This window comes from Poecilia latipinna, unplaced genomic scaffold, assembly GCF_001443285.1.
Source record: "Poecilia latipinna isolate Pla-1442-1.1 unplaced genomic scaffold, P_latipinna-1.0 Scaffold404, whole genome shotgun sequence".
Taxonomy (NCBI): Eukaryota; Metazoa; Chordata; class Actinopteri; order Cyprinodontiformes; family Poeciliidae; genus Poecilia; species Poecilia latipinna.
The window spans coordinates 293,445-318,329 of record NW_015113020.1 but is presented as its reverse complement, the minus strand read 5'-3'; the positions used below and the strand labels follow the sequence as shown (position 1 = coordinate 318,329).

The window sequence follows — 24,885 nt, the reverse complement described above, 5'->3', positions numbered from 1 at the left end:
ACGAACAGGCGGCTGCAAAACTCAGCAACTGGAGCAACTTGCTCTACAACTTTTAGTAAACTAATGTCTCAGTAGCTTAGCAACTTACAACGCCTTCATTAGTAATCGATTGTCATCTTTACCCGTCTTCCCTTGAAGACCAGAGGAAACAATGATGCCAGTCCTGGCCAGACTGATTCTTCAATCAGGCACAACAACACTCTTCGGTGGGGAAGTTCTTTCCGCAGAAAGAAAAGTCAGAGCTAGCTGTCTTCAGTATCAGTCAGGTTTTTAAAAATGAAGTCAGAGGAAGAAGCTGTTTGAAAACACAACATATTTCTTCTTAAGACAAGCTTAGGGTTCACTGAGCCGGGAGAGGCGAGAGAAAGCAAAACGCAAAGCCTCTAAAAATTGGAGATTTAGCCACAAAACTTGTACTTCTCTTGAAGTTATCGAGGCGATCGAGCTTCTGATCTCTCGCTTTGGGACAAACCACAACCACAAGACATACAGTGCTGTGAAAAAGGGTTTCTGCTTTTTTGTCACCAATTCGTCAAACAGATTTTAATGTTGGATAGACATAACGAGTGCAAACAGAAAACTGAACTCTGTAGAAATGGTTCAAATTTGCCAAGTTTGAGGATTTGTGACTATGAACGGCGTTCTTCAGGTTACGTTACAAAATTATAGACCAGATTTTGGATAGGCTGCTTCAAAACTTAACTTGTTTTCTGGGGAGTTTTGAATCATTCATGATGCATAACCAAAGTTTTAACCAATAGTTCTGCACTGACGGCTGGACTTTCTCCTGCAGGATGTTCTGGTAGAGAGTCGTGACTCTGTCGATTACGGCAAGTAATCCAAGGAGCCTCACATCCCTACAGTACCACCACTATGTCTGTTTCTGAGACCACGTGTAACATGAACCAGAACCAGAACCAAACACGGAGCATTCGGCTTCCAACATCCACCAATTTGGGACAAACTTTCAGAAAACGGAAAAGCTGCCAAAACACCAAGTTCCTTTAAAGAAAAGCTGAAGACATTTAATTTCCCTTTGGGATCAATCAAGTAATCTTGAATTTGATTAGTAGTTAGTGGAACATCGATCAATATATTTGATGATTTCAATGATGACCGAATGTAATATTTATTGCTTGTTTCACAACATGCTACTGTACTTTGTTTATATGACCTAAAGCACTTTGAACTTTTTATTTATTTAACCGAAATAAACTGTTTGTGATCTTGTTTTCAGGTGGTTGTGGTTAAGTGGGTCTGTTTGAGTCTGGAATAAAGTTTCTGTCTGTTGTTATTGTTGCTGTTATGCAAAATATGGTTTGCGGCCGGAGGCGTTGTGTTGAATCTTTTTCAGACTCCGAGCAGAAGACATTATACATTTATGCCGTTTCTTTTTTTTTGGGTTGGCCAGAATTAGCCATCAGTGACGCACTAACTATAGTCTTACTTATTATATCCTTGCACCTCGGTGCAGATTTCAGCACACACCACGTTTCATAAAAGTAGCTTACTATAGCAGAGATGCAAGTGATGAATTAAAGGATTCACTCTCTCATTTATAGCCTCCCCAAAGTGTTAAGGGTTGTCACATTGCCTTTTTCTTTTCTTTTTTACCTCCCTTATGTCCATTTAGTGAACAACCAGGGGTAATTAGAATAATGGCAGGCAGCTAGAGCATGAGTCACATCAGGAGCAATAAAAAAAAAAGAGCAAGTGAGAGAACTAACTGGTTAAAATTGGACTAGAGGAAAAAAACACAAAAGCTACCTTAGACCATAAATGATAGCCTGGGTCATTTAAGAGGGTGAATATGCATTCACACACACACGCACACACACAGGTTGAACGCTCACAAAAATCAGAGGTGAATAATAAAATCTCAATGTCCCACCTATTAAAAACAACAATACGTTGAAAACTTCTCTCACAGCGAGACGCAACCCATCAGTTCCATCGAGTGTTTAGTTAACACAGAGCAGGGTGATTTAAAAACAAGCCTGCAAGGTGATTTTGATAGCACACACACACACACAGACACGCGTAAGCATGTTCAAGGTGGCCGTCACACACCCATATCAGCGCAGTCCATGTAAACACTCTGCCATCCGCCCCTGCTTCAAAGCCTCTCCCACCCACTCAAAACACAGCACACACACACACCCAGAACACACACTCCTACTCCATCCGTTTACACGCCCATCCTCGCCTCTCCTCCTTTTTTTTTTCTTACATCCATCCGTCCGTTCTTACCTTGCAGCAGGCTCTGGAGGTTGAGCTGCGCCTGCTGGTGCAGCTCCTCGACACACTCCGGCCTGCTCCACGAGCCGAACACGTTCACGCTCTGTTGCCATGGAGACCTGAAATGGGCCGCGCTGCCGCCACCGCCGCTGCTGATGCTGCCTCCGCCGCCGCCACTGCTGTGGTTACCGTCGCCGTGGCTGCTGACGCTGTTGCTGCCACCGCGCCTTCCGCTCTCTGCCTCGAGACCGCTGGCGGCTGGAGGAGGAAGGGAGCGCGAGGGAGGAGAGGAGGGCACGAGAAGGAGGGAGGGAGGAACAGTGAGAGGAGGTGATGGATGGATGGAGAGACGAGGAAGGGAAAGACCGAGATGAAGAGAAGAGCAGGAACATTGTAGGGAAAAGTGGGAAGGAAACGAGCAAAGAGGAGAAGAAAAGAGTTGATGAGGAGCGGAAGGGTGGGGTGGAGAGGAAAAAAAGAAGGAGAGAGAGAAAAACACACACATATAAATAAAAATGCATGATTTGCATAACTAATACCCAGAGACGTAGATTACATAACATTATCTGTTGTCAGGGAAAACAAGGATCTAGGAAGGAGGAAAAGGATTCATAATTTTAAAAAAAAACTTCATTAATGCGAAGAGGAGGAGAGAAAATAACAGAACGGATTTGTAGGGGAATCAGAGAGGATCGCTTAATTAGCCGGGAAAAAGGAGTTAGAGGAAGATAGAGGGAAGGCAGAGGGAGGGGATGAGAAGGAAACATCAGGCCAGAGCAGGATGAGAGGATAAAAAACAACAAAAAAATGAAGAACTGGGAGAGAAGGGAGATCAAGAGTGGGAGGAGAAGAATAAATCTGATACTAGAAGGGAGGAGGACTGAGATGGTGGGGTTTATTAAAACAAGAGTGGAAAACAAGGCAGAAAGAAACCAAAACATGACGGGAATGTATGGTTCTGATCCGTCACACAACGTTTCTAATTAATGAGCCGATCTGAGATGTTCAGTCACTGACGGTCTCACAGCCTGACATGTCACTAGCTGCTTTTCCATCAACGACAAAAGTGCGCGCAAATTGAAATCTCCTAAATAAATTTGCTAATTGGAAACCAGTTTAAAAAAAAAAAATAAATAAGTTTTTCGATAAAAAGTTGTTGCGCTAGAATGAGGAGGTTTTTCCATTGTATGGACACAGATGTAACTACAATCACACAAGTCACGTGATCAACAGCCGGATGTTACTACTGGCAGAAACGATGAAGAGGACAGGAATTTGATCAGTGAAAGCCAGGTGCTGCACAAAATAACACTCTTCGGTGTGAATGCAGTAACTGAGAGAAGAACACTCATGGGTAATGTGATTAAAATAAAGTCGTCGCAGAGAGTGAAAAGCGTTGTAAGAAACTGTTCAAAAACAAACCGCAAGATGGTGAGAGAGAGTGAAGCTTTAAGTAGACAACAGGAAGGCTGAATGTATTACAACACTGTTTTCCCACACAGACCGAAGCGGTCTTCTTCTAAAATCTGATGATCTCAAGTATCTGTGCTTTACATTCAGTATAATACCAATCTGCAGTTCAATACATTACTGATATGCAGATGAGTTTTAACTTGACCTTGGTTCACTCTGATTCAATCTGAACCGACAGAATAAAATTATTTTCTACGAAGGCCTTCAACCTACAATAGATCAGCCGTTCAGTAATTAAACCTTAAGGATAAAATTATATTTCCTAGTTTATGAAGAACAAACACAAAGTTAATTACACATGGAAATAAAGAGCTGGCGAAATTCAAAGGCTACAATCATAAGACACGTTGCTCAATCAACAAAAACTCAAAAATAGACACTAAAATATTCCAGAAGTATTGACAGACCACATTGTAGGCGATCAAAGCCGAGCAGATAAAACCAGCCAGCAGTGTATTTAGGTAATTTTATTTATATAGCACATTTTCAGCAACAAGACAATTCAAAGTGCTTTACATGAATTAAAAGGAAACAGAAACAAAGTAACAAACCAAAGGAAAGAAGAAAAAGAATCGAACAATGTTGATCGAATGTTTATAAACTAGATATTCCTGATCTGGGTTATTAGGTACAGTAAGTATAATTACTCTCACATACCAAATAATAAGGCGTTTTATTCCATACCAGCAGCTGATCTATGTGAACAGAACAAGTTAATCTCTCTTAACATGGCTGCTTCCCGTCATGTTCACGGTTTGTTCCGAGTCTCAGTTCAAATCAGAGTTTGTTTGAATCCAGAACAGCTTCCTGCCGCCTTGGATTCAGAACCTTACGTGATACAAACTGTGACAGCCGACGGCCCGATGGGAGCAACAACAACAGAGGTATGATTCTTACTGACAATGGCTGCAGCTAACGCTACATGTTTGATAAGAAATGGTGAAAGCGTTGTTAAGATTTTTGGCTGCTTTTATGAAAATCCTGTTAACCCAAACTTTCAAATTTAATACTGTTTTTCTTTAGACAATGAAGTAAAATGTGGAGCAGTATTTTCTCTCTAACTACTTACTATGTCTTACTTACATGTTAGCTTGGAGCAAATCAATGCATTCTGTGAAACCTGCCTACGACTCTTTGTGTTATGAAATGTCGTGGTAACTATGGATACCAGATGGAAATGCGATATTTCCTGCAATGCTTGTCTGCCCCCCCACACCCCCAAAAAAACAATTGTTTGCTATATTTTTGAGTCAGTTAACTACTTTTCTAACTCCTGGAAGCAGCTAGCTGCGCTGAAATAGACATAAGCATAAACTGCAAGTGGAGACTTTGTTCAACAGTGCTATTTATGCTTCTCCTGCTCTTTTTTGTCATCGTTTCATTTTAAGAAAATATAAACCGTTCTTTGTTGTTGCTTTATTTATTGAAATGTAAGACTGCGGAGGAAAAATTAAAGTCGTAAGATGTTTTTCTAGGGAAGAGATGACTTAATCCTTGCGAATCTAAAACTTGGAAAGGATTTTGAATGCCTGGCTGGCCAAAAGAAATGCTCCCAGTTTGCTAATTCTTTTGGGATCAACTGGGGAAAAAAAAAAAACAGAGCAAGTTTTTGAACAGGATATGAGTCACTGCATCTTTGAAAAAACTTGCTGTGTTTAACCAAGTTCAATTAATTAAAAGCAGATTTGAAAACATCAAAAGTCTGCTTTTGGTTTAAGGCACTAGAAGGATACTAATAAATCAGAGAATGGAAAAAGCTTAGATTGTAAGAGACAAATATTTTGTGTTTTACTTACTTAATGTTTTTCTACCGCAAGAAGAATTTAATCAATCTAACTTAATTAAGAATAAAAGTAAAACCGATTCTAGTGGGTCAGATTTGTACCATTCTTGAACTGCTCTGCACAAAATCCGTCCTGCGGGAAACAAATGATCCCAAAACTGCTTTAAACACTCCTGATCTACAGGGTGTGAAATTTATACCAACCTACAAAAACAAATTAAATAAAGAAGTCAGAATGAAAAATGTTTTAACATTTATCCACCAAAAACAGTTGGATTGTCATATGAGACAAAAAAAAACAACAAAGTCCTTCAGTTAGATCCCTTTCTAACACAAATCACTTTCGACGAAGATATATGTACTTCCACTTTGCGTTCTTGAGAAAAAGCAGACAGGAACAGGAATGCCGCCTCGTTCAGCGTGAAAACATTTGGTAGCTGTCTCGTCTGTTCTAAAAGCAGACATCTTCTCTCACAAAACCAGTCACAGTGTGTGGAATCACAATTTCACCCTCTCAGCTTCCGGCTTCATTTTCCTAATCGGCTTTCACACAATCAGCTTCCGCCAGACGGAGCTGCTGCTGCTGCTGCTGCTGCTCGGGACGCAGACGCGTCGGGTAGCGTCTCAGTCAGCGCTGAGCATTTTCACTTTTGCGCAGATCGGCTACGTTCTCCGTTGCATTGATCCCTCCTGAAATCAGTCTGTGTTCGCAAATTGTTTTGCTGGTCTTGTCAGAAGGTAAGTGTCCCATTTGGGAGTCCGTGTTTACCCTAATGCACTGTATATGTATGTACACTGGAAGATTTTTTTAAAATCCTGAAAATTACCAAGACATTTTCTGTTCAGCCATTTCCGTAAACCGGTTTTTACAGTAATTTATTCGCTTTCCTGTAATAAAATTTTTTTTTTTACATTTTCCACATTTTTACAATAGATGTCCTGTTGCATTCACAAACTGTTAAAAAAGTGAAACGTTACGTAGTTTTACAGTAAATCTCACAAATGTTGACATAAAGTAGAAAATACAGGAAGAAAGCGTTAAAAGTCTCAACAGAAAGTTCATTCACACTCCTCAGTACAAAAACTTTTTTTTTTTATTGGTTTGAATAAATAGGTCCTTTAAAGAATAAATTAAACAAAAATGAATGTTTATGCTATTTTTTTTTATTATGTATTGTGTAAACTGTGACTGTATGATTCAGTAAAGCTAGGAGTTTGGTTTCAAAGGAATTTAATTTGGAATAAAAACCGTCTCTATTGTGCCACCCTGAACTCCTAGTCTTCCCTGGAACGTCTGCTGCCTGGGATTTTATTGCTCTTTCTGTAAACTACATCCACTGACGCTAAAAGGGTTACCGGACGTGAAACTCCTCAGTTGCTCAGCGCATGAGTGTGTGAGGAATAAAAGGAAATAAGTGATGCCTTCAAGGTGCCTACAATCTATACCTTAAGTTGAGTCACTACAAACTGCAAACTTAAAATGTGTTTTAGTGGCACAGACTTTCATAATCGGCTTACTTGTGGCAGATTAACTCATTTAACTTTGGTCTGAACTTCAATATTGTTCTGCAGCCGTCACTTCATATTCTTTTGCAGCATTAAACTTTAACACAAAATGAAACCTTGTCGATCTAAGAAGAAACTTGTATAATTAACAAAACTTTGAACTATGTGTCCAAAAATACAAAACAAAATCTGTTGGGTATCGATTCCTGAAGTAGAAAAAAGAAAGGTTATACTATCTCAGTATCTGCATTGATTTATGTAAAGCGTTATATTGATCCCTTCTTATTTCATAAGCTCTTGTGAAAAGAAAGCCACATCCTTTCTGTCCGAGTGTGGCTATTTTGTAATATACTCTGTTCACAAACGAAGCTGTTCTGCTTAGCAACTAATTTCCACCTCCGCCGATGTTTAATCAAGCAGTGAGTGTTTGAACCTGTGGGATTTTAAAAAGTTAAATGTGTGGCGAGTGTGTTGGTGCGCGCTCGCAAGATGGATGAGGTAACGTACCGGAGTCAAACAAGCCTCGGGAGCTTCTAAAAATGTGGCTCAGATTACTGTAAATACTAGATCCGAAGGGAGAAAACGTGTTAACTACCTGATCTCCTCTGCTGCGTCCTCGCCGTTCTCTCAGCAAATTAACGACAACAGGAGTCGTCTTCTGTCTGTCGAGGTTTTCCATGGCCTCACAGGACAGAAGCGTCATACGAAACCACACCACTACTGAGATTTTGTCAGAGTTGGACGCTGGCTCTTGAATAAACATGCAAAGATTAACCCCAAACTGCAGATCAACGTCCTTTCACGTTGTACAAGTTGGTCCACGGAGATCACATGGCTCCGTCTGGAGTAATGATGAGAAGGGAAATCTCCAAAAGGTGAAGCTTTATGTCACAATCGTCCAGGCTTTTCTAGTCCACTCAGTGGTTTGTATACAGGCAAAGTGTATTTTTTTACTACCCACAAAATGTTAAGATTATGTGGCCCGAAATTCACCCAAAATCAAAAGATCTCTGCACTTTTTTGAGCTAATCCATGATTGAGTTTATTGCAATTTTTTTTGCAAAAATGGTTGGGTTTAAGCAAACGCTAACTCCCACCTGTAGGTGGCAGTATGTCTTACGTCTACCAAGTTGTTGTCTCAGCCGTACTTGATGTCAAGCGATAGCTTGTGATCAGAATGGAGAGTAGCACAAACTGGCAATTACCATCAGAGGCGGAAATATTGCAAAATTTCTTTCCGAATTAGCTCCGCAAATCTGTAATTTTGATTGAAGGAAAAAACACGAAATCGCGAAATCCTTGAGGTGTTGATTAGTTTGAAAAAGAAGTACTTATCGGATGCAGACAAAGTGATTAATTCATATTTTAACAGCTTGTTAATGGGTTTTATAAGCACAATTGGCCGTTTGAAAACATTCATGATCTTTGTATCACTTAAAATGAGTCTGACGCGCCTGCTCTAGAAGAACATGCGACACAAACCATAATATTAGTGGGTTGACTTCAACCCGCACTTTCCATGTTAGCATCATTCAGAACTAGAGGCGTAAAGAACACGTTACTTACAGAGCATCACTTTTTCTCCTCTCTAAGGAGAGAAAAAAACCCAAAAAAACTGATTCAAAACTCTGGAAATAACCTTGCCACAGAACTACAGATGTACACAATCTGTCAGCTCATATAAAAATGTAAAATACTGCAGCCCTGATGTGCCCTTTGGAGATTAGTGCTGGACGTATTTATAAGCTGCTTTTGAGGGGTGTTCCTCGCAGGAAATCCCAGGAAATGGGGCAATGTTAGCTAAGCTATCTCTTACAAAACAAACAGGGTTCACAGCAGTTCACAGGATATACATTAGCTTGAGAAATAAATATTACATGTTCTGTTTTGTTGTTGAAGTAAGGGCTAATGAAGGGGGAAGAAAAAGATTTTTATAGCAGCTAGCTAGGTTAGCCAAATTTTAGCAACTTTAGCAGTGATGCTCCTGCATCAGGATATCTTTACTAAAAGATTATATAAAAACAATTTAATAAAATTCAGACCATATTCCAAATAGAAAAAGGAAAAAAAGAAATTCAAAGTCCTAGCTAGCTACATTAGCAAGAAACATTTAGGCTCCTGAATTAACTAGCAAAGTAAAAATGTTTTGAAAATCCTTTTGTTTGTAAAATTATGTCATTTTCCGAAAGAACAACTAAACCTTTATCTCTCTCAACATTCAGGTTTAGAAAAACACCACCATAATGAAAAAAGGAACAATATACCAATTTATCGATACTGAAAGTTGACTTGAGGTCGAGCCCATCTTAGCTGGATGTAACCATTTTCCCCTCCACGGTTATATAAGAGCAGTGTCATCAAAAAATGAAAGTCATATAGAGGAATTGGATAAAGGACAGGAAAATGCTTCTGGGCATCACTGGGCAGATACAAAAAATCTACTCAGTGCTTTTCAGAAAAGAGAAGAAAATGTTCTGAAAATAAATGCTATGACATATGGTTCAGTGCTCAAAAAAAGGAGAAACCTTGGAGCTCATAAATCCAACCTGGCATGTCTTTTTTACACACATAGTGAAAATTACGAGTCAAATATCTGAATCCTTTAATTTTGTACCGATCTAAAATTTTGAACTTGAAAGTAAGGAAATATATGGCTTTCATCTAAAATTGTTCAACGCTTAGTATTGCTTTTTTATTGAAGGTTTTTTTTTTTTTTAATGTTTGCATTTTTTTAAGACTTTATAGTTGGTGTTCAGGTATTAATCTTCCAATAACACATAATTATCAAGTGATATTTTCAAATTTCCTGTCAACTTTAAACATGTTTTAACTCAAAAACACGACGGGCTGCTGGATGAATCGCTGCTGGTGCGCCCCAACCAGCGGGCTTAGTAAGTTTTCTGGGGGAAACCTTGCATACTAGAGTTTTGACTACTCAGCAGTATTTACCTGCTCATTAGACATGCTTGCTAACTGTAGTTTTAAAACAGTGTTACCTTGGTAACAGCGTTGGGTGACACTGCTGGATTTTATCAGTTTTTATAAGTGGAACAGGATTCATTCAATGTGATGGCCAGCAATTTTCAGTAACAGGAGGAGGAGGGGCTTTGCTTTGAGCCTTAAAAATGAATCCTATGAGGAAAATGTATTACTTTGAAATGGTAACCTTCATATATCTTTATCACTGTAAACAAGTACATGGCCTTGTGTCATCATAGCTACATTTGCATAAAGAAAGACAAGCGTAAACCACATTAAAATGAGGTAGTGCACTTCCTTGTCCCATCTTTCCAGTGACTAAACAGAAAAAACGTATACCTGAATCGCTCCAAATGTCCTGATTGCTGATTTATCACTGGACCACACACACACCGACGCACACAAGCATTTGCAAGGTCCTTAATGCTTGTTTGCGGGCGTGTGTTTGTGTGTGTGTGTGTGTGTGTGTTTGTATTTCAAACCACAAAGTTGTTTTTTCCCTCTTGAAGCTTATGCTAATTTACTTCTGTAGCCATTGGGGTGTCGGCGTGGAGGACGGAGATTTAGACAAGCTGTTAACACCGCACACTCACAAACACAGACAGAGATTAATGGGCAAACACAAGCTATCCATCATCTGCATCTCATCGTCCTCTCACATAATTTTTACAGATGCATGATAAAAAAACGGGAAAAAAAAGAGACGTTTGTGTATCATTCACACATTCATCAGGAAATATGCTGTGGTTGTTAGCCCAACATCCTGACCTGTGTGCGTGTGTGTGTGTGTGTGTGTTTTTGTTAACGACAGGCTTTAGTCTGCGTTAGCATTAGCCCCGTACTCAGCAGGCTAGTTTATGTTTGTCTTAAATAACGCCGTCTCTGCTGACCAAAAAAAAGCCAGCTCAAATTATCTTTACGACGGTGTAAGCGTGTGTGTGTGTGTGTGTGTGTGTGTGTGTTGTGTTTACTCCTAGCTAATAACAGCTGTGCAGTAAACCTGATTTACAGACTACAGTGACACTCGAACCGAGCGTCCGCAGTACTCCTGGGTGTTGTTATCTCGAGAAACCAGGTTTGAAAAGCCGCCTCATTATGACCAAGCCACACCAAAGGTCAGAGTAGATAATAAGGCTCTATGCAATGCTATCAGCTTAATAGCTGCTACACTACCTGATGAGCCAAAATGTATTACGTGGAGGGCTAAATAATTGAACTGTTGAGTATGAAGAAATGTCAACTTCTAAATGGTTGGCAATAAGGGAATTGTAATTTACCCAAACACTTAAAATCAAAACTGAACTCGTATTAAAAACCTGGATTTAATCAGCCTTACCCCAGGCTTCAGTAATTAGCCAAATTACTGCAGCTACGTCTGGAAACGGAAAACTTGTTACGGCTTTGGGGAAGCTAAGATAGCACGCTGTGGCCTTTGGACGCCTCCGAGCGTGAGTCACACGGGTTGATCTGTAAAGCGCCATCGCTCCTCGCTTTTCATGACTCGACTTGTTGGCCCACGATGCCACGGAAACCGAGTAAGCCTGCCGGCTAAAAAAGCAATTAAGGGGCTGAGAATCCAAGGGCTGCAAAAAGGAGACGCAAGTAGGAAAATCAAGATGTTCCTGTTATGATGGAACAAGATGAGACACACTACTGAGCATGAGCCAAACAAGACCTCTGATAGACAAATATTCGAGATATAATCAGCGGAGTTAATTTTTAAGCATCAGGTATCAGTTGTCTATATACCAACAGTAATTAAATTGCTATCTTATATTTTTAAATGGCCAGCATTGTGAGTTTTCCAGGCATATAGTATCATTTTATAGCATTATCAATTAACTACGTTACCTTCAGTTGTTATAAAAAATGCTATATACGGTATGTCAAATATGACTTAAAAAATTTTTATCTCCTGATTTAACATCCTGAAATTGGGCCTCTGTCTCTTTAAAAACTCTTTCTGAAACTCCGCCTTCAGGAAGTCATCACAACATGGCTCCTCTATTAACCCTTTAGCAACGTGTTTACCAGCATTTCACTGGGAAGTAGCTCCTACAATGAACTCAGCAGATGTGCAGATCTACCAGGTGTTTGCTAATTGCTGCCAGCTAGTCTGAAGGAGTTGAGTGGGGAAAGGTGCTCAGTGAGGCAGAAGTTTGGAAGCTTCGAGGAGGAGATGCACCTTGAAGGCGGAGCTAGGTCCACCTGGTCGTTTTGAACAGCTGTCTGGTTGCCACGGGAGATTAAAGGATTTCTCAAACATGCATGAAAGGATCAAGAATAAACACTCCAGGTGTGTTTTTGATGAGAGAATAACATTATAACATGATATAAAGCTCAAAAGAGAGGATTTTACATGACACTGCCCCTTTAAAGTCAGAGGAGGTTACTGAAAAAAAACCCCTGAAATATCTGGTAATATAGTACAAATGTGTTTGAAGCTTTGAAGTGAACAATGTTGAATTTTAAATGGAACAGGTAAAGCAGCTCACTGTGAGCTCTGTTTGGGGGGTGAATGAAAGCTTTACACTGTTTTCCCACAGACAAACTTTGGTAATTTCATGAAGAGCAGCAACACTTTGTCTCAAGGCAACTCAAAGTCCGCTGTGTGTCTCAGAGACGCTTCTCAGCTAAGTGAGGTCCTATATTAGTACCTTAGAGCTCACCTCTGTTAGGTCTCATTTTGTTCCACTGTATTTCCTTCAGAGCAGATTTCACGATGTGCAGGCTGTGGTTTTCTTTACACAGCTCAGTGCTGCCCTCAACAGGCAGCTTTGTGTAAAACAAAAACAAAAGCAAGAAGAATGCTGCATGAGCTACTCAAATATTCAGTTTCTAAGAAAAATGCTAAATCTTATTATTAAAGGAGACTTTATAAATAATTTGTTGTTTTTTAAATGTCTATTCCCATTTTTATGTCCCCATAGCAACCAAATTTCTAACTTAGTGAGGAAACAACCTATCATATCAGTGTGACCTTGCACATAGCTTTTCCTTTAAACTCAGAAATCTGCTCATAAAATCCAAATGAAATGCAAAACTGACACATATCGTGAAACCTTGGTAGCAGAAAGTTCTGCACTGGTTGAACATGCATCCCTTCCCTCTCCGTACGCAGACAAAGCGCATTTAACTCTCGGATTAAATTCATAGTGACATGCTCCTCGTTGCACCCTGTTTGCCTTCGTTCACTCGTCTCTTCCTCCACTTCCTGTCTCTTTAAATCACTTCCTTCCATCCTTTACTATCCCTCGCCTCATTTCCTCACGACTCTTCCTTCTGTTTCGCCGTCTCTTCCTTCCTTCACTCGCCACGTTCATTTCCTTAGGCAACGCGTCACGTTAGTTGGGAGACGAGGTGCGGATTCAGGTCGAGTTACGGGAGACGGTGTGTGTGTGTGTGTGTGTGTGTGCGTGTGTCTGCTGGAGATTAAAAGTTTTATCTGGCGTGGCAAGAAGAGTGTTTGTGTACGTTTGCTGGATGCGTTCAGCCGTGTTTTCCAGCAGGGACAAAGATCCAATTTTATGCTAATTTACCGACGCAGACATTTCCGTCACGTTGATTGAGACGGTTAGCCGGACACGCAGAGGAGCTTAATTCACCACCAAATCCTGCTAAAGAAAAAAAAGGGGGAATAACTAGTATTTTTAGAATTAATAGTCATTATTCTAAACGCTGTGCCCTTTGCTGTGGCCTTGTTACCATGGATACAGCCAAAATCTGCAGGAAGCCACATGCAGACACACACCTGTGCCTAAGTGTTTCTGCTCATTCCCTAAGTGACATGTCAGGCGAACCTGAGTGTGACCGAGCGACTCAAAGTTTTATTTTGAGTTCAAAAGCTGAACAAGAGAGATTTTATTTGCTTGACTGTTGCAGCCAGCAGCATCAAAACGGATTCATAACAAAGAAAATATCAGTTCTTGTCCCCCAAAGTTGTATTTCAGTCTTTTTACTTGCATGGGTGTGTTTTCTCTTTGTTATTTGTCCTTGTTTAATATCTAAGTTGTATTTTAATTGGGTTCTGAGAGCTGCAGTTTTGTGATTTATAATGCCCGGTGTGTTGCTGCCGTCCTTTGCCAGGTCTCTCAATGAGACACACCTGTCTCTATTGAGGATTTTTATATAAACATTTCTAATCAGTTGCCCATACACAAACATAAACATCTTCTGTATTTTTATTAATTATCCCATTCAGTTGCACATCTTATTTAGATTATTAATGTTACAGAATTATCTTTCTTGTATGTAAATTTGCCTCTTATTCTTATTTTTTGTTGTCGTTTTGTTTTCCATAATAATATTTCAGTACATTTTACAACCTTCCCTATAACATCCTTTTACAATTTCTGTTAGCTTTAAATTTATTCAAATCCCTGTAGCAAGGGGAAAAACTTCAGCAGATTTATTCATTTTTTTTCCACCTTGCTTAACATTTCCACTGAAATCTTAAATCATAAAATGCCGGAATGACTTTCTTATGTCCAGAAGCTACAAAATTCAGTCTGAAAGACTAAAAAACCCCAAAGGGTCCGATGAGAGCTTTGCCAAAGAGTCAAAGCTATCACTAAGTATCACCACTGACATGTACAGCAGCTGCTCTTCAGCATTGAAATGGAAATATTACACAGCAGCCTTGAGATATGATGTGGGAGTGTTTACTTCTGAGCAAATGTCAACCTGCTTATTATATGTGCTGTGGATAAACAGGTGGTGCTTTGCTTCAAGCCTGTTTTTGTTACTTTCCTCATGCTTCACCCACTGTTTCAGCCAAACAAAGACAATTAAAGCCTTCCTGAAACCCATCAGTTCTGGGTAAAGGGTTCCCATGCATTGTGTGAGCAATTTGTTATGAGCCTACAGTGGATGGCAGCTTTATTAGCAGTGATATCGTACTAAAACTCATCCTCTGTCACAAGTTTCAGAGGGATTCTGGGGAATGTGACAGTAGTCACCGTTGTCTTTGTGTTTCCCGAACCATTTCTGCGTTGATTTGGCCAAATATTTTGGTTCATATGCTCCTGAAAGATCCAAAGAGTTTTACAGTAGAGTCCACTTCAGAGTTCACGAGGCCACGCGACCCAGCAAAGTTCCCAGAGACTTTGGATCAGAAACAGCCCCACAGCATCACAGATCCCCCACTGTGCTTAACAGCAAAGGAGAGTTGCTTTTACACACTGATCCTTTGGTTCCAGACCAACCTGGACTGTTGGCTGCAGAGAAACTCAACCTTTATCTCTTCTGGCCAGAACACAGTGAAAGTTCCTCTAGAGTTTAGAAAACTTCACATATTTACATTTAAATTAACAAGTTTTTCTTGATATGCCTCCCAAACAACTGGCTGCTTAACTAGCTTGGTCCCTTCCGCTACGCATTTCTAAGAAGAACTTCCAACTTCTGCCGTATCGTAAGGACGCAAAGCGCCATGGAAAACCTTTGAGAAACCTACAGCTTCCCAAAACATCTTGGAGAGCAGTGTCTGAATGGCGGAGATGTTGAAACGGAGCAGGTAAATTGATAGATTAGTTGAAGTAATAAGAGTGACACCATTAAATTGGTCAAAAAAATAATAATAATAATTTTTTAATGTTAATTTTTTTCCCCTTAAACTTAAATGTACTCAACTTAAAGGCTGGATTTTTGTGAAAACCAGCAATGAAAGCTGAATTATTCTCAATTATAAATACTTTTTTTTTGGTCTAGGTTGCAAATTAATGTAAAAATTACCATTTTAGCTTGCTGCTAATTGTTGGGGCTAGTCCACATGCTAACCTGTAAGACAGTACAAGGTCAACTTTATCCCAAAAATTAATTTACTGCTTCAGCATTGCTAAAATTCCACTTATTACAGGAAGCCTGTGACAGACAGAAGCCATCAACAGTTTTGACATGTAATAAATCAATTAATTACCTTTAAAATAGTCAATTTAGTATGCAAATTCAACAGATGAAAACAGGACTGTCATGTCAGCCAAATCCAGACTGCTTTAACTTGCTAATATATTAGGAGGAAACAGAACGTCTAAAACTTAAGCAGATCTAATATGGAGAACTGCTCGCCATGGAAATGCACCCCTCCCCCCCAGCCATAAGGAGACAATTTCATGCTGTCAGACCTTCAAGTTTAAAGTCGTCTCCCGGAGCAAGATCCTTAATCTTTGATGTCACTCATTCTCAGCAGCGGCACCTCTGGCTGCGTTGGAGCGTCTTTAATTCTGGGATTCGAGCCGCCCGACCCACATGCGAGTGTTATCTGTATTCCCACTTATCTCCAAACCACAAAAGTCCCTTCCCTATCCCCTCTAAAACCCTCTCCCCCCCAGAGACCGTCTGAGTTCGCCCGGGGTCAGATGAGGTCACCGGCGGCCCGACTGATTCGGCTTCACAGATCGGAAAGCTGAGTTACGCTGCTGCACAGACGACATTAGGACAGCATCAAAGCTGGTTCAGGCAGGGGGAGCCACTCTGGTAACCCTAAACAAATTAGCAAGCACAGAAACAGATTTTCAGTCTTAGCAAGAACATCACATTTGAATAAAAAAAAAATATATGGCACCTATTGTTGCCATCCGCTGCACCTGGCATGTTAAAAATGTCAGGAAAATAATAATAATAATAATAACTCAGAAAATGACTGTCGAGATGAAAAGAAAAACAAATCCTGACCCACAAATGTAAATTTTATTTCCATTTCTTAATTTGTACCCTCTTTTTTTATCTTTTGTTCATTTTTTGTCGTTGCTGCTGTTTATTCTCGTATCTAATTAGTTATTTTGTAGGTCAACACCTATGTTTACTAGTCAGTAATGTTTGTTTTGTAAGAACTAATTGTTGAATTTAAAAAAAAAAGGAAAAATATGTCATAGTTCTGGCAGACAAGAACTCCTTCCTTCATCTGCTCAGTAGGTTGTCATAATCCATAGTGTGACATCAAAAAAGGCTAAAATTAAAGTCAAATTGCTTCTGATTTAACACAAGGAATTAAGTTTAATCACACAGGCCAGAGCTCAAAGTAAGCCTGACATATTATATAATTTAATTACGATTTCACTGCCTTTGTTTTTCGACCACCGTTCAAGAAAGCAGTACAACTTCTCCCATTTTTAGCTTTTGTTCAACCATCTTGTCGTCCTTGTAACCGCAGGGTGAGTCGGGCGCAAGTCATCTGGGATGTGTGACTGATGGGAGCGAAAAGGGGCGGAGCTACATCTCATTAACTTCTGCGCCCTACTTTCTTTCTTTATTTCAAATATCTACGCCTCTATTCAGATTATAATAAGTTGATTAGCACAACTTTATATTGTGGGTTCTCATTTCGCTTTCTCTGCGCTGGATGTTTTGCAGTCTTATTAATCACGCCACAGACGCCCGATCCCGACAATTTCCGGTTGGGCCACAAATCTGAACTTTATTTGAATCTATTCAATGCAAACACTTGTGCCACAGAATGCTGCAACATCAAAACGAGCAGTGCGTTCGTCATGATTGACCGGACAACAACGAAGCTGCAAGGAAAGGAAGCGAGTTCTCGTCCTCTTTCTGGGATTTTGCATATGAAACCAGGAATTTGTCTCATCTTTGTTTTCTATTTGCAGACTCGGTCAGAAAGCTCGGCTGTAAATTCAGCCCACTTCACCGGCTCCCATCTGTCCCGCTGTGACGGACCGCGTGTCGCTTTTCCTGCTGCAGCTGTAAATTCAACTTCAAGCTCTACGCAGACACCACTCACACAACACACACAACACACACACACACACAGACACCGATTATCTATCACAGTGATTGATAACGCACATACACAATGCCGCCATCACCGGGCCGCACCCACAGAGCTGACTCAGCATCGTCTGGCAGAGGTTGGGAAGTTTGTCCATGACTTGTGTGCGCTTCTGAAAAAATAGGGGGTTGCGCTGTAGATCTGTGTGCCCTTTCATCACCCGGGAGGAAAAGACTGCGGCAACCAGACAGGAAATGATGTCACAGCTCTGTCAAGGTCGACGCCTTTGGCACGTTCGCCTCCCAAACCACCGCTGTTTCCTTTATCGAGGTTCCCCCCTCTGTGACACTGTTGGACCCCCATCAGGTAAGGTGATTGCGCACTCGCCCTGCTGTACGCCATCAATCTTCCTTTATCACTGTACCTCACACACACACGAACATGTGCACACTGACCCCTACAGTAATACTCATGTCCCAGCTGATGGCTACACCTGGACACAGATGGTGCAAGCTCTCCTCTACGGATGCACAAAACGCGCCGGACAGCTGTCGACTCCCATCCCGGTGAAACACGTCTGCGAAGCCTCGTTGCTACAAGTTTCAAAATCAAAGATTCAAAAGACAGGAGCAGGAAAAGGAGGGCGTCGATGTCTCCCTACCGATCCTGCCTCCACTGAAACCCACAGCGAGACAAGTTACTCACAAACCCCTTCATGCAGCAAACAAGCTGCCATATCATACTAACTGGGTAGCTTTCGCTCAGTGCAGCCACAAAACATGATGTCGCTTTAACGTTTCATGCTTTGCAACACTTGTTATGCTTTGAATATTTAATGCTGCAAACAGCAACGACTGTCAAACAGAGCTACTGCTTTTATTTCGGCGTTGAGGCGCGCAACGCTAAGCTATGCAAGAGGCGTGATATCAGCTCCATTGATGGGGGTAGTAAGACAGGCATGTTTGTTTTATTTTTTTTTATCTCGACTGATTCAATGTATGTTGAATTGACGCACTTTATTGGCTGTGTTGGGATAATTGCCAAACAGTTACAGAAAACTGGGAAAGTACAAGAACATACACATTTCAATGCTTCTGCATAACAGAATCAAAAGTGATTTAGACCTTTTTCATTCTCAAATGCCTGCAGTCTTTATTAAAAACCCTAAACAACAACGACCATCCAGTCAGTGACTTGACCTGATAATCCTTTACTAATAAACAAAATATGCATATCCAGTCATTTCTTTTGTAGCCACTTTATTTCTCTTGACTAAAGTGAACAGAAAATGTACCAAGCAGTACTTTAACAGTTTTCCTCATTTGCCAGAACAGACTACAACCTCTAGAGATCCTACATCACCATCCGTCAAGCCCTCCAATTTGTCCTGGCATGCTCACTGCCGTCCCTTTGTGGACAGATATAACCCCCATCACAGAGCAAACTCCAGTGGTGCAAGGTGACCGACACCAGCTCCCACTGCAACACACATCCATAACTCTCCATAATGTCTTTTTCCCAGCCCACAGAGTCAGAACTAAGCGTCAGTGTAGCAGCATGTTTGTGCTTTCCTTGCCTTGATGCTGTGCAGACCTCCCTACAATAACTAAATCTAAATAGCCTCTGGACTTGAAGGGGTGTGCTGCCTCATTCGTTCAACTTCCCAACGCAGCAGCCTTTGTCTCAGCGGAAAATTCAAAGGAAACGGGACTCCATATGTTTCCTGTTCTCCTTTCACTCACTGGACAGATAGCTCCAACAAATTTCAGTGGTGCTCCATGATGATCTAATGAGCTAATGGCAAATCGACAAGCTTGGCAAGTCTCTTTCCCTTTAATATGATGGCAGTTTTTAGCTCCTTTCAATTTTAAGTTTGGTTATGAAGATATGCATCTTTGAATTACTCTGATCCAGCATCGCTTTTCTACACATCTGACTCTGCAGAATGAGTGCAGTCTGGCTAACACAGACTTTTTGGACATGTCAACTAACTTCAGTAGCATTACAGTTCTGAGATGGCATAAATGAAGGATCTAAAAAGCTTTACTTACTCTTTGGCTACTCTATGCCAACACTCTGTCTGCGCTGATGAAGGTTCACTTGCCTCTGCGTGCAAAATTCTTGAAACCTGTCTGCTTAAGCTACTAATGATTTGATAATTTGGAGGTGGCCACAGTTTGTGTAAATTTTGTCCCAAGATGGTCAGTTAGTCATAAACACAAATGTGACATTTTGGCAGAATTAAAATGCTCTAATCCTCTAATAGCACCAGACTGTAAATTGTTGCATCCTTCATCCCAGTAAACACAAATCATCTGCAGCGAAGTAATTTCATGAATTATACACTCACTTCACCTGATTTTTCACAAAATCCCCTTGGTTTCTTTAAGTTTGGACCAACCTAAAAAGTGTTTAAGTCAAGTCATATGCTGCTACATCAACATTAACGCTGTATTGTTTTTTCATCCACCTTCTCTGAAGTTTAACTTTAAAAGGCTTTGATGGATCCTACATATTACCGGGTTTAGTTTTCTAAACTTGAATTTTAAACTCAGCCTAAGGAAATACAAGAATCTGGAAGATTCAAAGTTTATTGAATTTCTACACACATCAGAATGATTAGCATTAAGACGCAATGTGTCCATTTGTCTTCTGCTGAACTGAGACTTTAATTACATCCTAACACACAGTTCAAAACAAACTGGTGATAAAATTGTGGATGTAAATACACTGAGAAGCTAGATGTCTACAGTCTTTTTTCCTCTGTTTTGTAAACCTAGGTGCAATCAAAATACTTCAGCAAAAGTAGTTTAAAGGTCAGAGCCGTCATTAAGGCAGGAATTTGATTAAAGATTTAAATCCACACAGTAGCATATGTTAGCATTCCAGACTCTGCAGAGCAGCATAAATGTTCTGTGGTTTGAGGGGCTTTCTCTGGAGATGTTGGCCTTGCCGTTTGCACATTACGCCTTCAGTGGAAAATTTATTGCATCTGCAGAATGTCACCTTGTTGCCTCGGAACAAATCGCCTGCTCTTTCTATTGTATTGTTTTATGAAGACTTAATCTAAAGCTGTTTGTTTTGTTACTACAGACCATCTCTGATCGAACTACCAAGTAAAACTATAGTTAAAATAAACAAGTGGTGATGATTATTGGCTTGGTTTGCATCATTATGACAACTTGTTTTTACCATTTAAATGGAATGTAATAAAAATACCATTTCTTCTATGCTGTCTTAATGATTCTAGAATATGTTTTTAGTGTATTTCAGGTCTAAATAAAAACAGGATTTTTGCAGCTTTAGTCCTTGTTTCTGCATTTCTAAAAAGAAATACCTCAAACAAATAGAGCTTACTTTATTAATGATTATTTGAAAAGAAGGAAAGAAAACTGGTTGCTTATCCCTGATTCTTTACAGTCTGACTGTCAATGTGTTGGGAAAACTGAAAAAGCTACATTTGGCACAAAGGTTTTGCATAACTGGAGCAGAGCACTACTTTTTCTCCCAAAGGTGGTTGCATTTAATAAGGAAACCAACTAACATTTTATTAGCCACATGTGTAAAACTCCAGAGTTTCTATTGACATTTTTGACAAACACAACAAAAAACATGGGAATGGAAGCTCAAACTATTATCAACTGAATAAATCGAGGAATAGGTCGTGCTGCTGTCAGTTGGAGCCCCTCAAGACTTACAACATACACACAGGAGTAAATCTTTATCAGTATCTGCATCGTGCAACATGAAATTAAATGGTGCCATATGTAGCAATACATTTGCAATAATCTGTAGGCGATTAGCAAAATGAGTTGCAGTGCTCATGCCAAAGTAATTTTTGACATGTCCAAAAAATGACTCCAGCCATGTTTAGCCGAGGATCAAATTGTTTTGAAAAACAACACTGGGACATTATTTAGCCATGACTGCAAACCTTCCTACACCACTGAACTGAAAGGCACCACTAAGGTTTGATGTGGATGTCGGTAAAACCAAGTGGTAATTTTAAGGAAATGTTGTTCCCTGAAACTGTTGTCATTGTTTATGTTAGGTTTTTTTTTATGTTATTTTGGATGTATGAAAAATAAAATATAAAAAATGATGAAATTCAAGAAAACTTTGGTGTAAAAATTATACAAAGAGGCAGAAAACAAATTTCAGCCTGGAAGAATATGAACGTTTAAAATAAATAAATAAATAGACACTGAAATCTTACCTTTATTCAATCTTATTTTTAAAATCTAGGTTCATGTCTGTAATTTGTATAATGTGACATCTGACTAATTTTGTGATATCATACGTTAATGTCAAAATGGAAAAATATGGAGATGTAAACCTAGAAAAATATGAACATAATAGGACCATTTAGTAACCAACAATTTTCCATGTTGGAAAATTAGTAGCCACATCGTCAGACACTAATGGGAATCTTAATACATAAAACTATTGCAATGTACAATTAAATATGTGTCACTATAAGTGTAGAGTTTCTTTTAAAGAGCATCTTATTGTCCTCTGAGATGTAAACCTAGAAACACTTTTGTTAGTGTGGCTAATAATCCTCAATCAAGGGTCGGGTCAAAATGAAAAGACTCTCAAGGCTTTCACAGTAAGACATAGTTGAAGCTGATCCGGCTAATGGAAGTTTGGCCAATTCTCAGGGCTTTTACATTTATTACTTCTACTCAGTGTACGTTTCACAGTTTTGTTTGGATGCAAATGAAGATTAATGCAATGCCTCCATCCGTACCTGCATGTCATTCAACCTCAGTAATTCATCAAAGTTGCTCCCTTTGTGCCAAAAATGATCAATTCACATATTAGCCGCATGCGTCTTTAATCTCTCTTTGTCTGCTTTCACTCCCCTTCCCTTCAAAGCCGTCAACTCCGTCCATCTGAACCGGCTGCTCTGACAATCACGTCGCCACATTTAGCAACTCATCAGCATAAAAATTCAATGAGGCTTGATTTCTTCTCCCTTCATTTTCATATTAAATTGTGCAGAAGAGCTAATGGGCAAAAGACTTTGCGGCGTGAGATAATGAGTGGAGTATGTGTACGAGTGTGTGTGTGTTCTTTGTGTAACTGAATATGGGCATGTGAAATACTGAGTGTGAGCGCTGCTAGCATATGACTGTGACTGTGTGCGTTGTGGCTCATGCTTCCACACTAGAGGGTAAAATGTTGAAGATGAAAATACTAACCGCGTGCGTGTGTGTTACATGTAATCAAAGTAGCACTATGGTAACCACTGTAGCAGAGCACAGAGCTGTCTCCAAACCACAATCAGAACGCACTCTCAGCAACATGAGCAACTCGGTGCGTTTTGTACACCAACATGAACAGGAAACCTTCACTGACCAAGCAGTGAAGAGTTTCACAGGGCAGATGAGACAAAGATCCTTTCAAACGAGATGACGCATCAGCTGTATTTCCATTACAGATGTACGCAAAACTTTGTAAATATTTCTTATGATGTAGGACAAATACAATTTCGCGATTGCGCTGTTTTCCTTAAATATGAAACGTAATCGAAATCACACGTGAATAAGTTTTTCCACGAGATGAGTCACTAAATAAACAAACCACTGCGTTATCCGCCAACTACTTCCTGTCGTCTTCTACTTCATGGATTGCGCCAGTGGTAACATCCAGTTGTTGATCGCTTGACTACTAGGATGCGAAAAACGTGTTTCCATTGCAGTTTTGCAAAATAAGCCAATTTCAATACGGCCCAAGAAGGGGAAAAAAAAGGAAAAAAAACACCTCCTCCTAGCTAAGCCAAAAGCTTTAATAAAAAAAAAAAACAAGTTAGTATTGATTTTCTTATTTTTCTGTTAAGCAAATTTATTTTTGAAATGTCAAATTGCACAATTATATGGTCAATTTAAACCCAATTACTAATCGACTCAGAGAAAGTTTCAGACAATGCAACATTACTGGCTTCATGCAATGATTTTATACAATGATGACGGTCGGTTTGAATAAAATTACCAAATAAATCATGACGTCTTTCATGTGTTTGAAACACTGTATCAGATGAATCAATGCGAGTTACAATTTTTAGAGCATCCTGTCAGATGAAGGTGTTTACCAGTGAATTCACAGCTTTTACAGTCTAGTTTTCACACCTTTCATATAATGTACAGCGAGGCTTACATGTTGGAAGTGATGAGTTTATGTTTCCTTGTGAAAAGCTACACAAAAAGGGGGATACATCCAAATGTCTCCAGGTTAAAGGTTATCCACTTACTTAGCTTTTCTTTAGGCATTTCAATGTTCAAAAACATGCTTGGTAGTTGTAAGATTGTCCACGTATGGTTGTCTCTCTTGGCGGTTATCTCATTAGACTCGAGCAGATTTCCTAACACTGGAGATTTTGTCAAAGTGGTTAAAATCAACCAGTGGAGTATGAAATATTGTGTCCTGTTGTAATAATGAAATGAAACTGGCTGATAGCTTTGGCTTTGGCAGAAGTATAGGTGAAGTCTAAGGAACAGTAAAATGTTACTAAAGCTATCAAACCCTCATTTAAACATGACAACATCAAATGTGTGGTCTTGATTGATGACAAGACAAATCTACGGCTAGACATCATTTAACCCAAGCGGTTTAGTTTTTCTTATTACATGTACAACTCCCAAAAGAATCCATTTAAAAATTGGAAGGATTTCAACCCAGTTCTGAAAACCATCTACTCGTCTACTTTCGTGGATGTACAGTTGGTAACTCTGTCACCTTGCAGCAAGAAGGTCCTTCATTCAAATTCCAGCCTGGTGTCTTTCTACATGAAGTTTGCATATTCTCCCCATGCGCGTATTGAGATTTGCATTTCTCTAAATTGCCCTTGGATATGAGTGTGTGTGTGTGTTTATGTCTCCTGTTTGTGTCTCTGTGTTGCTCTGTGAAATACTGGTGACCTGTCCATTGTGCGCCTCCCACTCAATAACAGCTCCGGATAGGCACCAGCCCCTTACAAGGATAAGGGGGGATAGACAAAAAATGGATGTCTCCTTCACCCTTTGTTTATATTTATAGTATGAAGCATAACTTCTAACTAGAACGGCTACACAAGAGCTCCTATAAACTTACTGCTACCATGAGCATTCTCTGCTTTCCATTTATGAGAAAGAAATGCTGATGTGCTCAAGGTTTATGCAGGCAACTCAGAATTGAGACTTTGAAG

General features: G+C 39.8%; 1 protein-coding gene across 5 annotated transcripts in view; it reads right to left on the bottom strand.

Moving 5' to 3' along the window:
• The window catches only part of nhsl2 (NHS-like 2), a 119,023-nt gene that overhangs the window by 30,871 nt on the left and 63,267 nt on the right, over positions 1 to 24,885 (bottom strand). For 3 of the 5 annotated variants that reach the window (XM_015037413.1, XM_015037414.1, XM_015037415.1), the window contains exon 2: positions 2,251 to 2,496. In XM_015037413.1, coding sequence (XP_014892899.1) covers positions 2,251 to 2,496 — 246 coding nt within the window. Of the gene's footprint in view, positions 1 to 2,070; positions 2,176 to 2,250; positions 2,497 to 12,648; positions 13,006 to 24,885 lie in introns of those variants that run through there. The other 2 variants (XM_015037417.1, XM_015037418.1) reach the window with 2 other exon arrangements.